The 17109-nt window shown below is 44.2% G+C and overlaps 1 protein-coding gene across 2 annotated transcripts in view; it reads left to right on the top strand.

Moving 5' to 3' along the window:
• FRMPD3 (FERM and PDZ domain containing 3) overlaps positions 1 to 17109 on the top strand; it is a 92566-nt gene that overhangs the window by 38777 nt on the left and 36680 nt on the right. For both annotated transcript variants that reach the window (XM_032250904.1, XM_032250903.1), the window contains 5 exons: positions 4062 to 4169; positions 6781 to 6912; positions 8498 to 8617; positions 14898 to 15034; positions 15366 to 15492. In XM_032250904.1, coding sequence (XP_032106795.1) covers positions 4062 to 4169; positions 6781 to 6912; positions 8498 to 8617; positions 14898 to 15034; positions 15366 to 15492 — 624 coding nt within the window. The remainder of the gene's footprint in view (positions 1 to 4061; positions 4170 to 6780; positions 6913 to 8497; positions 8618 to 14897; positions 15035 to 15365; positions 15493 to 17109) is intronic.

The following is a 17109-nucleotide window of genomic DNA, read 5'->3' as shown; positions in this document are numbered from 1 at the left end:
AATTGTGGGGAGAAGGACTATATATTGATTCACTCAAGAGCCTTCTGATGCTTAGAGAAATTTCTATCCCTAACACAGTCGCTTACACTCAGAGCGAGTGCTCCATACACATCTCTTGCTACTTGATAGAAACAGGAAGGAAATAATGGCTTCCTGAAGACCCAGGAATGAGTGGCTGGTGAAATTTAGCTCTCTTCACATTTAAGTGATCCTGCAACTCCACATCTTGACTGGAAAAGGCCATGCAGTGATGAGTGAAGCTGCCTAGTGGAAATGATACAGACTCTCATTAAGGCACCAAGTTTTTATTAGACACCTGCTGTGTTCTCAGCACCAGAAGGGAGGCAAAATGAATACCTGTTCCCTGCTACTGGATACCTCTCGGCAATGTTGAGGGGGACAAGTGGTTCCAATTGAGATAATACAGAATCTACTACTGGGTGATATTGTTTCGAAGGACAGGTAATATTTGACATCCCATGCCTTGCAGCTGCCAATCTGGGGTGTCTTGGTCAGCCACAGTGTTTCTCACTGCTTTGGGAGGTTTACATGCAATGAACTGTCGACTCCAGGTATGCAAATGAGAAGAGGCAGGTGAAGAGCAGAAAAGAAGCGTGTTAAGCAGTCATGCATTCTGGCCGAGTCCCTCAGGAATCTGCAGAAGTTAGTGATATCCTGGTGAGGGCGGAGGGGATAGCTAGAGCTAACAGGTACTCGTGTGATTTTGATAGCTGTGACAGGCAGAGCTGTCTGGAGGCCCTTGGTATTTATGTACTGAGGCACAGCCGCACTTGTCGGGAGAAGATAGCAGGCCCAGACAGAGAAGGGAAATCAGCAGGGTGCCAGGCACTTCTATATTATTTGAGGCATAGTCACTGAGAAGAAGGGATAGAGGATACAGGTGTCTTCCATCTCCATTTCCCTCACTCTCATTCCCAAAATCAGCCTATACCCTCCTCCATCTCTGCACAAGGAAGGCTGGCAAGCCCAGGGGACTATAGGACCCCACTGGGCAAACTGTCTGGATAATTGATAGCTGGGATCTGTGTCAATTCTAGCAGAAAATGTTTAAGAGACGTGATAATTGGTGAGCAGAGGGGAAGAGGAGTAAAATTGAGTCTCTGCAAATCAGGGTGAAACAGACCCCAAGATCCAAGTCACCAGGAAGAGTCCTGAGTGCTTGAAAACCCAGAGGACATATGACTTGGATTTGGGAAGCATGAACAGGTTCATCCTACCCCATCTCAACATTGCAGAGTAATCAGTCAAGGGCAGGCCACCCAGTGAAGAACTCCTTCCCTTCCTCCCCCTTCCCCTTCCTTCTCCTCTCTTCCTCTCCCTTTTACTTCCCCTTCCCCACTCTCTCCTTCCTCCACCATGATTTCCCTCTGCATACATCACAGCTAGGCTACAGGCATAAACAAGCCCCCACTCCAGTCTAATCTGAATGCAAATGCTGCAGAGTAGCTGGGACCCACCTAGAGTTACTTCTTTTTCTTGGACAGGCTATCAGGCATAGTGCAAGGCTCTTGTCTGGGTGAGAGACAGACATCAATCTTCCAGCTTTCGCTACACTCATGAAATTACCTGATGTTACAACAGCACCTTTCTCCATACTGCAGCCAGTATGGACCATAGCAGCTTCATCACAGGTCAGGACCTGGGGGAGTCCAGGCCCAGGTGACTCCAGGCTGTCCTATCAACCCTTTCCTTTCGTGTTCCAAGGCTTTATTAAGCAGCCAGAGCAAAAATAAATCCTGTGGGCGTTCCTTGCCAACTCTATTTTTAAGCAAAATCAATTAAGTAATTATCTAAGTCCAACCCAGTGTGCTAAATAAAACCTGCCACCGTGAGCGTCATCGGTTGGGGGATCCGGGGCCTCTGGGCCTGACAGGAACAAGGCATCTTAAGATTAGGGAGGGGACCAGGGAGTCACACTCTTCCAATTTTATATTCTATCACTTCCCACCTCGGCTTGACCATAGCCAAGCTTGTCTCTTGGCTCCTCCCAACTATCAACCATATCCCAACCCAGGAGGAGTTGCTTGTTCCTCCTTTCATGCTTTGTCAATGATACGTGACAGTCTCTAGGTCTGGACTGTTCTCATCTGGCTTCTCAAATCATCCATACCCACCGTCTCCTTCAAAATCAAAATCCAATTTGCCTTATCTAGGAAACTTTAGCCATCTTATACCTGTTGGTTTGCTTTGGTTTTATAATGTGTATGTGTGCCAAGTCACTATAACAAAAATTTAAGACTGGACTTAAATCTTCTGTAGCTCTCATAGAGACTTAGCATAATGTTGTGCATACAGGAGAGGCTCAATGCATGCCCGGTGAATTAAGGAATCTGGTTATCTCTGCAGCTTTTCCATTCCTATAGAACTGATGATGACGTTGGCCCAGGGAAATAGTTGGGATGCGTGTGATTGTTCAATAAGTACACATTAAGCACCTACTGCCCATTCATTCAGCAGCCTCTTAGTGTGCACCAAACATGTGCCAGAAACTTTCTTTAGTGTTGGGACTACAAAGATAAATAGGACATGGTCCTTGTGCTCTCAGTTCATCATTTGATTGTGAAAGACAAATATCCTTCAAAAATATGATAAAGGTGAGTTTCGGCAACATAGTGAGACCCTGTCACTACAAAAAGGAAAAAAATTAGCTAGATATAGTGGCACATGCCTGTAGTCCTAGCTATTTGGGAGGCTGAGGTGGGAGGATCACTTAAGCCCAGGAGTTTGAGGCTGCAGTGAGCTATGATTGCACCACTGCACTCTAGCCTGGGCAATAGAGTGAGACCCTGTCTCAAAAACAAAACAAAACAAAATATGGTAAGAGCATAGTGAGAAGTGTGTATAAATTGCTATAGGAATGCATGGAAAACCACATCCAAGTATCTGATGATATTAGACCAAGACTTTACAGAATACATATTTGAGCTGGGTTTTGAAGGATAAATAGGAGTTTGCCAAAGAGGAAAAGAGAAACGCAGAGAGAACAGCCTTTTTTTTCTTTTAGAGTCCTCAGAGAAAGAGAACAGCCCTTATTTAATGAATTTTTATTGAGAACTTCTGAGTCGGAATCAGTACTGCCCACTACTAGAGAGCTTTTGAAAATGTCTGAGGGCCTGATGTGGTGACTCTCGCCTGTGATCCCAGCTATTGGAGAGGCTGAGGTAGGAGAATTGCTTGAACTGAGGAGGTGGAGGTTTCAGTGAACCAAGATCGTGCCACTACACTCCAGCCTGAGCGTCAGAACAAGACTCGGTCTCAAAATAAAAAAAAAGAAAAGAAAAGAAAAGAAAAGAAAAGAAAAGAAAGAAAAAGAAAGAAAGAAAGAGAGAAAGAGAAAGAAAGGAAGAAAGAAAAAATGTCCGAGGGTGTTTCAGGTCATCCCAATGATTTGGTGTGCTACTAGCACTTCATGTCTCAGGGTCAGAGATGCTAAGTGTTGTGCAGGAGTGGGACAGTCCCTGAATGATGAAGAATCATCAGAGGTCTAGAGGTGTGGGTACTAGGAATATGCAAGACGTGAGTCTGGAGACTAGGTAGGGGCCAGGTCAGAAAGGGCCTAGGGAGGGGAAAAGGCAGGGCCAAGGCCTGGATGGGATGTGATCTTCACTTGTGAAGAGGCTGGGGGAAAGGGAGGAATCAGGAGATAAGATCAGTCTAGAAGCTTTGTAGAAGGTATTTTTTAAAAAGTCGGAGATAAGATCACGTGGGTAAAGTAGACTCCAAAGGAGGCCTGTCATCAGCCCTTCAGGGGATGTGTGCTGATCCCTATGCTCTGATCTGTGGAGGTTTGAACCACAGTAGAATATGGGTGATCTGTGATGTCAAATGGAGGTGAGCTTTTGATATGACTGTGTCGTGTTGGAGAATTTGGTTCTGGTCCCCATGTATTATTGATCTGCTCGTTCCTCTGTCTCTGTCCTCTTACACCTTTGGCTCTCTGTCTCCATCTCCTTTTCTCTCTCCCTTCTCACACCCTTCCTCTGGCTTCCTACCTCCTTCTAAATGAGCCCCTCCCCTTGTCCTTTCCTGCTTGTTTACAGAAAATGATGAAGAAGGAAGCTCTCCTCCTCATTCCCAACGTCCTGAAGGTTTTCTTAGAAAATGGGCAAATCAAGTCATTCACATTTGATGGCCGGACCACTGTTAAGGTACATACAGTCTCCTCCCCGTGGATCAGCGTAGCCCTCTCCAGAGTATATGCGATTGTGTGTCCTGTGTTCCTCTGAGTCGGCACATAGCTGCTTGCCACTGGAGTAAGGTGGCCTTTAAGCTCGGGATGCTTGTTAGCGCAAGGCTGCAAAAAGGCACAGTCCCAGATGAGAGTGGTGGTGGAAATTTGCATGCTCAACTGTGTGCTAGTAATTGTTAAACCATGTGTGTGCACTTACATTTGTGAACTGCTTTGTGTTTGTGTTACATGGGGTCCTTCAGGATTCTTAGGAACTAAGGAGTATGAAGATCATTAAGCCATTTATAAAGCAAAAGTGATTTATATTGATACAATAACACCTAAGCAAGTTTAAGCACAGAAATAAACACAGTCTCTTGGGAGATTAGCTTAGCTATGCCTAGCTTTTTAAATAACAACCTGATCTCAAGCACTGAACCAAGATTTGAAAAGTCAAGCCGTAGCCTCTTTGGCTGTTCTTTTCACAGGAAGAGGAATTACTGATCTGTGCTTCTTAACAGCTCAGCCAGGTTTCAGAAAAGTCCTGATGACTTTCCTCTAATCCTTAGGAATAGAAATGATAATATGATTCACCCCCAGATTCAACTCTGCTCTGGGACAGAAATATCCATTCCTGCATCTTCTGGACTCTCTCCAGAAAGAGAATGCCATTCCCAGAACGAGTGTTTGAATGCAACTAATGCTACCCAAACTACCCGGCTGCTGCAGCATCTACCCAGAAAACCTAGCTTGGTCCACAGTTATCCTGTGATTCCCACGCTGGGACCAAGGCAACTCTATAAGTAAAGAAACTCCTGGGCCAGCATGCCAAGAGGAGTTATCAGGTAGTCAGAATGGGTCTTGCCAGTGGTTTTCAAACAGGATTGCTACTTCCCACTCTTAGAGAGCTTTTGGAAATGTCTAAGGGTGTTTTAGGTCATCCCAATGATTGGATGTGCTACTGGCATTTTATGTCTTAGGGTCGGAGACACTAAGTATTCTGCAGGGAGTGGGACAGTCTGTGAATGAAGAATTTTTTTGAAAGGCTTAGGCCTAAGTAGGTCCCCCAGGGGACCTAGGACCTAAACAAACTACTTAGGGTGACATGGAATGGTCTTTTGGCTATTGAAGTTCTCAGGCTATGGGAGGGGGCATTGAAACAGAACTAAGCCACCCAGGAGATATCCAAATGTGCCTCCCGCAGATGAGAATATCACTTTGTATCAGAATCCTCCTTGGTGTTTTATTCATGGGTTGGTAGGTCCATTGTGGGCTCTGTCTCCATGCTGGAGTGTTTAGTGCCCTCTCTTTCCCCTTGGAGACTTCTCTGAACTTCCCCACCTCACATCATCAGCTCTATTGTGGCTTCCAGGTGGCCCCAGCCTTCGAAGATAGCAGTGTTCCCCCTCGTTTGTGATCTCAATCTGACTCCAGGAAGGGTGCTGGCAACTTACTGGAACTTTGACAGGCTGCCAAGCCACTTGTCCCAGAGAGGTACCTGGGTGAATTGACAGCCTGCACAGGGGCTGTTACACTTGTAACACCAGTTGGCAATCGCTGGCTTGGCTGTCCACATTCCCAGTGCAGCTGAACTGCAAAGAAAACCTCATCTGTCCCTGACAGAGCTCCAGCAACACTGGTGCCTCTGTGACTACTTGGACAACACAAAGAGATGCTCTCAAGTACCCACCAATTTCCAGCCTAACATTTGAATAACTGAATGTCTTTCGGTGTTCACTGAGGGGCTTGCTTGGCAACCACGGTTGTAAGGATGCTTCACATTCCCAAGCCTGATTCTTTCCAGCGTTTGGGGGCTGAGAGATGCTGACTCCATGAACACACACATTGGAGCCCTGCATAAGCCAAAGTTACAGCAAATCGGTGGCAGAAGTCTCAAAACTGACATTTGTGCAGCCCCCACTGATGTGTTTTCAGACACCCTCATATTAAAAGTAGGGCAGCAGAGCAGACGGAACCTAGAAGTAGTCAGATTCATGACTGTACCCAAAACACATGACATAGTTCCTCTGCGTGCATACATTTTTCAAGTTGCTAAATTGATGATCTATAAAAACCAGCTATGGTCAAAAATGAACATTTTGCCAGTAACTCAAGTCATTTGATTTAGATTATGAATCCAGAAATAGTACACTTTTTAATCATATAAATGTCACTTTTGCTTTTGTTCATTCCTAAGAGTTGACAGACAAACCCAAGTCGATATTCTGACTTGTAAGAGAAAGTGAAGGGAGAACCACCACAGTGCCTGGCATTTAGTAAGCATTTAGGAAATAATTTGTTGAGTGGAAGGAGAGAGCTAGGGAGGGAGAGACATGACCTTCTTTTCAGAAACACCAACCTCGAAACTTCTGCACCTCTCCCCCGGGCCCAGGCCTCTGAGTAGGCACTCGTTGGTCATTTTACTCATTGTGAGTCACAGCCTGGGCTACCCATAAAGGCCAGTGTTGCAGCCTTCTCCCCAGGGACTATCTTTCTTTTCTTGGTGTTTAATCCCCACTCCCATGTTTAGTCCTTAGTATAGCTTAAGGCCAGAACCAATCTCCCGCTCAAGGCTCTTTTCTGTCCCACAGGATGTGATGGTAACATTACAGGACCGCCTCTCCTTGAGGTACATTGAGCACTTTGCTCTTGTCCTTGAGTACGCCGGGCCAGAACAGAATCACAAGTTTCTGCTTCTTCAGGACAAGCAACCCCTGGCTTATGTAAGTAACACTTTTTTCCACATAGTTTTGCATGTGGCCTCTAGTAGAGAAGACCCAAGGCACTCCCTGTCTGGAAAATTCATAATGATATGCTCAGCCGGTTCCCAGAAGTCACAGTTCTCACCCAAAGCTGGTATTACCCACCTCCAGAGGGCTTTTGGCAATGGCCTTTGTGAGCTGAGAAGAGCATAAAGATCATTAGTCTTGGTCCCTAGGGGGAAGAGTGTGGGGTGATTCACCACATGGCACCCAGAATGCTGAGATAAGGAGCAATGAATGGCAAGTCTCCTGGCTCCTAGAAACTCCACATGATAGATTTTTCTGCTTCCTGGGACAAAACTTGGCCTTTTGCATGAAGGCTATTATGGAAGCGTCAGGGAGTAGACACTACTCAGCCAATTCCCAATTCCCACTTGTCCTAGGGCTCTCACTTGTCCCTTCTTTTGCCATATGTCTGGCCAGGTGAAATTCAGAAACACCTACCTCTGCACCTCTCCCCAGGGCCTCTAAGCAGCACTAGGGGTGACTTTACTCATTGTGGAACACAGAGCCTGGGCTACCACAAAGGCCAGTGAAGTCCTAGGACAAACGGGAGTTGAGAATTGACTGAGCAAGGTCAAAAATAGGCAGCGTGTCACCCACATCGAAAAAGTATCATCTGGTCTTTCTAGCCCTCACCGTGTAGAAAAGGGCTGGGGAAATCCAGGATTTCTGGATAGCATTTCATCAACAGTGAAGCATTAAGAAGCGTCAGAGATACAGTCAAAGCCAAGCAGTACTCCCAACTACGGTGGGACAGACTTGGAGAGCAAGAGTGGAAGAAACACCTTTTCAGACCGAACATGAAAGCCAAACAAAACCCCAGATCAGACAAAAAGAGGAAAGGATTTTTGGAAAGAGAGATTCAAGTTTAATTCTCAGCCAAATGCAATACAGAGACTCACTGGTGGGAAGGAAAGGTGGGCACCCTGCCTGCAAGGAGGCCTAGGCACCTCCCTCACCCCCAAGCAGCCCTTTGAATTCAGTTGATCTCCTTTTCCAAATGGGATTTTAAACTTTTTTATTATGAAAAGTTGCAAACATACACACAAGTAGGAGGAATATAGTATCATTAACCTATTACCCATTCTCAGGTTCAACAATTATCAATATAGTGCCAAGTTGTTTCATCTGTACCTACAAATAAGATTTTAAACCTTTGATTTACTCTAATCAGCAATTTACTCTGCTTGAGGCTGAGCCCCTCTGCAAGGTAAAGGTATGAATCCCATGGCAAGAAGAGTCTGAGCCATTGCCAGGAGCCCTACCTTCCTGCCTAGTGTCTTGGGCCTTAGACCCAGTGGTTGATAAAGGTCATGTCCTAGATAAGTGATTTGAAAATTCCTTTTATTTTGGCTCAGAAGGGTTGAAAAGAGCTGACTCCTCAACACTTTTGGAATCAGCCAGATGGGAGACAGAGTAAGAAACAAGAGCTTATTAGCTCTGCCTCAAGCCCCACCTTAAGGAGCCACTGAGCTGCGTGCCCACCATCCCAGCCATTGATTCCAGATCTCTTTTCTTCTCGCCTTTCATCCCTGGAATTCAGGTGGTACAGCGGACACACTATCATGGAATGAAATGCCTCTTCCGAATAAGCTTCTTTCCCAAAGACCCTGTGGAGCTGCTGCGTCGGGATCCTGCTGCTTTTGAGTATCTATATATCCAGGTAGAGTCTGGCTTGGGGATACACAGACAGACCAGTGGACAAACAAGCAGGCAGGCTGTTCTGCCACCACAATGAAGTCACTATGTAAGTTTTTCCAACCTCCAGGTAGCCCTGAAGGCCCTTTCCTTCCTTTTCTGCTACGATTGTAGGTCATGGCCAAATTGGTTGGCCTGGTGACCTGAGCTGGCTGTGAGCTCAAAGTCTTGTCTATTTGTCCACTCAGATCTGTTCAGCTTTCAGAAACAAGCAACCCCAGTAACTCTGGCATCCTAAACTTTACTATCCTAAAATTTAACAAACCCATTTGGGTTTCAACGGGCCCCAACCCCCAATACTTAGCTCCAGTATGAGATGATTCCCAATTCAGTTCATCCAGAAACATTTACTGGACACTTTCTCTGGGTTAAGTCTTATGCTAGGTACTAGCAATCAGAAGTGAATGAAGGACTGTCCTGGCTCACTGGAGCTGATATGTGCATGAATAAATAAGACAGCACCAGGGTGCAACGAAGATGAGGGCACTCAGGAAGCATTTTTCCAACTCTACACAAGAGAGACGGTGCAGGCTAAGTGGAGGAAGTGATATATCCATGCTCTTAGCCTTGAAGAATGAGTGGGAGTTTGCTGTGTAGAGAGATGGAGTGGAGGGGACATACTCTAAGCAAAGGGCCTTGCATTTACAAAGCCATGGTGGCATGAAACAGCATGGCATGAGAGAACCATGAGTGATTTCCAATGGCTAGAGTACAGGATGTGAGGTAAGGAGGAGTAGGAGATAAAGTTGGAGAGACAGGAAGCAGGGTGAAAGGCTTTGGTAGGCCAAGGCAAGCATAGACTTTATGATTGAAGTGTGGCTGTTCTAGGTTCTTTGCAATTTCATGTTTCCTGGGCTGGTAGCATCAGAATCAACTGGACACTTGTTAGAAATGCAAATTCTTAGGCCCCAGCCCAGTCCTACTGAGTCAGAAACTCTGGAGGTAGAATTCAGTACTCCGTGTTTTAACAAGCCCTCCAGGGGATTCTGATACCCAAAAGATTTTGAGAACCTCTGCCTTGTGACAGTGGGTTTTAACCCTAGATGCACATTAAAATTATCTAGGAGACTTTGGGAAAATGCTGTGCTCCATCCAAGACCAGTTGAATCAAAATCTATGGGAGTGGGTTTCAAACACTGGTATTTTTTTATTAATTCCTCAAGTGATCCTAATGTGCAGCCAAAGTGAAAAAATTCTGCAGAGGGTAGGAGAGCGGAAATGATTAAAGGAGAATAGCCTGGTCAGATGAGCAATTTCAAAAGACCACACAAGTGTTGAAGAAGTATACCAGCTAGGGAGCTATGGCAGTTATCCAGAAGAAATGACAAGGGCTAGAACCAGGGCCATGATGAAGCAGGTGAGATGGGTTGCAAGAGAGATTTAAAGGGTAGAATGGATAGGCTTTAACTTAATGAGTGTCCTGTGGAGGTGGTATCATTCCCGTTAGAGAATACAGGCAATGGAATGGGTTTAGGGAAAAGATGAGTTCATTTTGGGAAATGTTGACTTTTAGTTGCCCATAGGACATACAACAGCACTTAATGAGAGAAAAAACTAAAACTTCATCTGTCTCTGATGGTGATACCTCGGGAGGTGCTATGAGACATTGTGATTGTCCTTTTTGACTCTTCTGACAATCTAAAATGTTAGGAATATTTTGCAAATAGCCTCAAGTTCATTTACAAACCTTCTAGGAGACAATGAGTTGTGGTTGCTCTGTGAATTTCATAGTTTTAGTTCTCATTTTTTTTTTTGCCCTAAATTTCTTCATTCAAGCTTCCAAGGATTACCTTGATTTGAATATTTTAAAAGTTAGTGACAAGATCATGTCCATTCTATCCTTCTCCTTCATGATGATATGGACTTCAGCTGTATTCTTTATTTTTTATACGTAACAGCTTTATTGAGGGCTAATTGACAAATGACAAAGCATACATGTTTAAAATACACAATACCGTAAGTTTTGACCTACGTTTATACCCATGAAACTATCACCACAATCAAAATATTGAACATATCTAACACTCCCAAAAGTTTATTCAGGCCACTTTATAATTCATCCCTCCCAGTCCTAGTCTACCACTGACGTGCTTTCTGTAACTATAGATTAGTTTGCACTTTTTAGAGTTATATAGAAATGAGATCATATGGTACATACACTTATTTTGATCTGACTTATTTGGCCCAGCATACTGATTTTGAGATCCATCCATGTTGTTGCATGTATCAATATTTCATTCATTTTTATTGTCAGGTAGTATTTCATGGTATGGATATTCTAGAATGTGTTTATTGATTCATCTGTTGATGAACATTTGGCTTGTTTCCAGGTTTTAGTTATTACAATAAAACTTCTATGAACATTCATGTAGCAGTCTTTGTATGGACATTTGCCTTCTTTTCTTTGGGGTAAACAGGTTTGGAATGGTTTGAGCATATGGTAGATCTACTTTAATTTTGTAAAGAAACTGCAATACTTTTTTCAAATGTAGTTGTACCACCTTTCATTCCCACCAGCCATGTATGAGAGTTTCAGTTTCTCATATACTTATCAGCACTTGGTATTGTCAGTATTCTTTTTTAACATTTAGTCATTCCGATAGTGTGTAGTGGCATCTCATTATGCTTTTCACTTGCATTTTCCTAATGACTAATGATGTTGAGCATCTTTTCATGTGTTTATTTGATGCCACGCATCTTCTTCGGTGAAGTGACTGTTTAGATCTTGCCTGCTTTTTTATTGGGTTGCTTACTTATTGAGTTTTGAGAGTTCTTTATTTATTCTGGATGCAAGTCGTTTGTTGGATATACTATTTGCAATTATTTTCTTCCAGTATGTGGCTTGCCTTTTCAGTCTCCAAACAATGTCTTTCACAGAGCAAATGTTTGAATTTTGATGAAGTCCAATTTGCTAATTTGTTCTTTTATGGACAGTGCTTTTGGTGTCATATCTAAAAAAATCTTTGTCTAACCCACAGTTACAAGAATTTTTCTCTTTTTTTCTAGATGTTTTATCATTTACAGTTTTATATTTAGGCCTATGATCCATTTGAATTAACTTTTGTATGTGGTATAAGGTATCCATCAAAGTTTCGTGGGGTTTTGTTTTTTTGTTTTTTGTTTTTGCATATGGACATCCAATTGTTCCAGCACCTTTTGTTAAAAAGACTATACTTTCGGCAGGGCGCGGTGGCTCAAGCCTGTAATCCCAGCACTTTGGGAGGCCGAGGCGGGTGGATCACAAGGTCAAGAGATCAAGACCATCCTGGTCAACATGGTGAAACCCCGTCTCTACTAAAACTACAAAAAATTAGCTGGGCATGGTGGCGCGTGCCTGTAGTCCCAGCTACTCAGGAGGTTGAGGCAGGAGAATTGCCTGAACCCAGGAGGCGGAGGTTGCGGTGAGCCGAGATCGCGCCATTGCACTCCAGCCTGGGTAACAAGAGCGAAACTCCATCTCAAAAAAAAAAAAAAAAAAAGACTATACTTTCTCCACTGAATTACCATTGTACTTTTGTCAGAAATCTGTTGTCTATATATGTATAGATCTATTTCTGAACTCTCTGTTGTGATCTGTCGATCTACTTATCTGTACTTATGTCAACATCACATTCTTTTGATTACTAGAGCTTCATAATAATTCTTGAAATCAGGAAGTATTTGTTCTCCAACTTTGTTCTTTTTCAAAGTTGATTTGGCTATTATAGGTCCTTTGCATTTTCATGTGAATTTTAGAATTACCTTGATAATTTCTACCAAAACCTGCTGTGATTTGGATTGAGATTATGTTGAAACTACAGATCAATTTGAGGACAATTGACATCTTAACAATATTGAGTCTTCCAACCTCTGAACACAATACTTCTACATTTAATTAGACCTTCTATAATTTTTCTCAACAGTATTTTGTAGTTTTCAGTATATAGGCCTTCACATGTTTTGTCAGATTTGTCACCAATTATTTCATATTTTTTGATGCTATTGTAAATGATTTTGATTTGAATTTCAATTTTCAATTATTTCTTGCTAGCATATACAAATACAATTGGGGTTGGGCATGTTCGCCTGTAATTCCGGCACTTTGGGAGGCTGAAGCAGGAAGATCACTTGAGTTTGGGAGTTCAAGACCAGCCTGGGCAACATAGTGAGACCCCATCTTTATAAAAAAAGAAAAAAGATTTTTTAAAAGAAAATAGAAATACAATTGATTTCTGCGTATTGATCTTATATACCGAAACCTTGGTAAACTCACTACATTTGGCCCTTCATATCTACAGGTTTCATATATGTGGATTTTGAAAATATTTGAAAAACAATAAAAAACAATGGTACAGTAATTTAAAAAATACGAAGTTTAAAAATACAGTATAATAGCTATTTACAGAGCATTGTTATTTTATTTTATTTTGTAATGGAGTCTTTCTCTGTCACCCAGGCTGGAGTGCAGTGCCATGATCGAAGCTCACTGCAACCTCCGCCTCCCAGGTTCAAATGACTCTCCTGCCTCAGCCTCCCAAGTAGCTGGGACTATAGACATGCACCACCAGCTAATTTTTGAATTTTTTTTTTTTTAGACAGAGTTTCGCTCTTGTTACCCAGGCTGGAGTGCAATGGCGCAATCTCGGCTCACCACAACCTCCGCCTCCTGGGTTCAAGCAATTCCCCTGCCTCAGCCTCCTGAGTAGCTGGGACTACAGGCGTGCGCCACCATGCCCAGCTAATTTTTGTATTTTTAGTAGAGACGGGGCTTCACCATGTTGACCAGGATGGTCTCGATCTCTTGACCTGGTGATCCACCCACCTCAGCCTCCCAAAGTGCTAGGATTATAGGGATAAGCCACCGCCTCCAGCCTAATTTTTGAATTTTTAATAGAGACAGGGTTTCACCATGTTGGCCAGGCTGGTCTCGAATTACTGACCTCAAGTGATTCACCTGTCTCAGCCTCCCAAAGTGCTGATATTTCAGGCATGAGCCATGGCACCTGGCCTACATAACTTTTTTGTTTTTTTTTTTTTTTGAGATGGAGTTTTGCTCTCGTCTCACTGGAACCTCTACCTCCCAGGTTCAAGTGATTCTCCTGCTTCAGCCTCTAGAGTAGCTGGGATTACAGGCATGTGCCACCATGCCCAGCTAATTTTTGTATTTTTAGAGACAGGGTTTCACCATGTTGGTGAGGCTGGTTTCAAACTCCTGATCTTAGGTGATCCACCAGACTCAGCCTCTCAAAGTGCTATGATTACAGGCATGAGCCATCACATCCAGTCCTACCTAACAGTTTAATTATATTAGGTACTATAAGTAATCTAGAGGTGATTTAAAGTATAAAGGAGGATTTGCATAGGTTACATGCAAATACTACAGCATTTTATATAAAGGATTTGAACATTCACAAATTTCAGTATCCATGGGGGTCCTGGAAGATATCCTCCACGGATACCGAGGGAAGACTGTAGGTGTAGTAATTTTTTGTAATAGATTCCACTGAATTTTCTGCATAGATGATCATTGATGATGTAATCCTTTTCCACTCTCTCCTATACTACAGTGATATCACTGTGGCTCCCTAGTCTCTTAGTCTATCCTGGTTCCACTTTAACAAAATAGGCAACTGGTCTAACCAAGGGTGACTCATTGATAGCTGGGGCTGTCACCCTCAAGGTTTGGGGGTTGTCATACCCGTGGCCAGTAGTTCCTGGAGACCTCCTCTAGGATAGCATAGGGAAGATTGACTCATCAATATTTTTGTCCTTCAGACATCAAGCAGAATGCCTCCCCATCCTTGCAATCCAGCTCTTACCCTGGGCTTCTGGGCCAGGGCCCTATCCCTCCTAATATGTTTCTCCCCTTTTTTCCATCCGAGCTAGTAAAGGAGCCATGTATAGCTTGGGGGTGAGTATAACCCCAAGAAAAAATGTGAGAAGGTCTCTTATAAAAGGAATTTAAAAAGGAAGTTGGTGCCATGTCTCACTTTTGCAGTGAACTGGACTGTCTGCTTGTACCTTGCCATTGTGTGCACCTGTCACTGAGAAGAAGGCTATCCAATATCTGCTGAATGAAGTGAACAGTCTCTGAAACCTCAGTCTCCTGTGTTGTCTCTTGCTCAAGGGGAGCACCTTCCTCTGTCCCTTGATCTAGCATGCCTTACTGATACCATGAGTATTGTCTGGGATGTAAGGGAGTAGATCAGGGGGTGGGGAAGGAATGTCTCCTTCAACTGATAGGTTTGGACTGCCCTCTCATGCAGAGTCGGAATGATGTTATTCGAGAACGCTTTGGAATGGACCCCAAGCCAGAGATGCTTTTGGGCCTTGCTGCGCTCCACATCTATATCACTGTCTCAGCCACCCGACCTAGTCAGAAGATCTCGCTCAAGAATGTGGAGTGAGTTGGGCTGGGGCCCTTTGTGATGGGGCAAATATTTGTGTAGGGAAAAGGTACACTTGTTGAGCTATGCTATGCTTTTCAGAAATGTAGGACATGGGATGGGAGTGAGAATTGGAGTCCCTCATATCTAGACCATGAAGCCCTAGAGCTACAGCTTCTACTAGGGAGCTATGGCTAATGTTATTTCCCTGTCCCTGTCCCTTTTTCTTTCTCCCAGTCTCTATTCCTCTATCTCTACCTTTCAGATTCAGTCAATTTCTGTCTTACCATCTTCTCTCTGTCCCACTTTGCCTTTCTCACTAATCTCTTACTTTTCTTCTGCTTTTAGGAAGGAGTGGGGTCTGGAACCCTTTCTTCCCCCCTCCCTCCTGCAGGGCATCAAAGAGAAGAACCTCCGGAAATCTCTTTCTCAGCAACTGAAGGCTCACCAAACACATCCTTCCTGCGGCACCAAGGTATCCAGAGTAGGCCACTGGGCACAGTGCTCAGGCACTACTGGCCACAGGGAGATCCTGGGTGGTTCCCCAGCAGGGTCTGGTCCTCTGGGGATCCTCACCACTGCGTTTGACTCGGTTGCACATATGGCTTAGCCAGGTGTGGGGGCAGTTATGAAGAGGAGTCTTCCCCAAGCCTGAGCATCCCCAAGAGACAGTTCAGTGACACATCACCGAGAGAGCTCAGGGTCCTCAAAGCAAAGGGGCCAAGATGCAGGAGGAGATAATTCTCAGATCCTTTCACCAGTTAGTCAGTGCCAATTGAGCATCTGTCACGTGGAAAGCATTGAATCCTGGGGAGGCACATGTTTTCCATGGAAATGACTAGGCTGGCGTGGTGGCTCATGCCTGTAATTCCAGCACTTTGGGAGGCCGAAGCAGAAGGATCGCTTGGGCCCAGGAGTTTGACACCCAGTCTGGGGACATAGTGAGACACTGTATTTACTTTTAAAAAAATAATAACAAATAAAATAAAATATAAAAAAAGGAAATGTACCTCTGTACCTCAATAGCTTTCTAATTCATCAGTCCTGGGATATGGAATGTGGGAAACAAAACCCCAGCCCAGGGAAAAAGGGGAGAGTTGGGGGCACAAGACCTGACCTGGATAGTGGGTCACTGGGTAGAATGGCGAGGGATCAGGTCACTGCCTCCACTTTCTAGTGCTCTGACGACTCCCACTATCTGCTTTCCCGAGCCCCGCAGCAGCTTCTTAGCTTTGTAAGGCTCAGTCTGCCTGTGCTTCCTGCCCAAGAAGCAGAAAAGTGGTGAGAGGCATTAGAATCAGCATGCAGATGTACATACGGGACGCAATCGCCCCCATATATTCCTCCCATTCCAGATTTCTTGCATTACCAACTAGTTTCTCTTTTAAGATGCAAATTTCCCCAGAGAGTTAAGCCATTCCCACCTTGCTGTGCATATTTAATCAGATTGTTTTCTTCTCAACTGAGAGCATCAGTGCTTACCACCAGCTCCTCAGGTAACATTTTTTTCGAGGCACCCCCGTGCTCGGGCTGGAAGTATGAAGATGAAGAAGTCCTGGTCTTGGCCCCGGAGTCAGCCACAGCTTAATGGAGAAACACAGTAGTCAGTCCTAACACAGTGCATTAGGCACAGGTGCTCTGGCAGCACAGAGGAAGAATACTAAACCCAGCCTGAGGCGGGTGAAATAGGCCAGAGCTGGGTCTTGAAAGATAAAGAGTATGTCTAGATGAATCCATGGGCATGGGTCATGGGAGGAAGTCTTTCCCAGGCAAGGAGATCCATGTGTACAAAGGCCCAGAGATATGAGAGAACATGGTGCAAGGACAGAAATGCAAATCATTCCGCCTAAGCAATGCAGAGAATGCAAGCTGTGTGCAAGGGGTAAAGGTAGGGGCAAGAGAAGAGGCCAGAGTGGTTGGCAGGAGCCTGTTCATGGAGGGCCTTGTGTGCCAAGGAAAGGGGTTGTACTTCATCCTGTAGGCAGCTGGGAGCCACTAAGGGTTTAAAGCAGGAAGTTGATGTGATTAAACTTATGTTTTAGGATGCTCCCTCTAGCAGTGTGTGGGGGCACTTGAGGAAAAGAGGGAAACA

Source organism: Sapajus apella, unplaced genomic scaffold, assembly GCF_009761245.1.
Source record: "Sapajus apella isolate SASKATOON/1434 unplaced genomic scaffold, GSC_monkey_1.0 scaffold73, whole genome shotgun sequence".
NCBI lineage: Eukaryota > Metazoa > Chordata > Mammalia > Primates > Cebidae > Sapajus > Sapajus apella.
The sequence above is the reverse complement of the archived record's forward strand: the minus strand, read 5'-3'. Positions and strand labels throughout refer to the sequence as shown.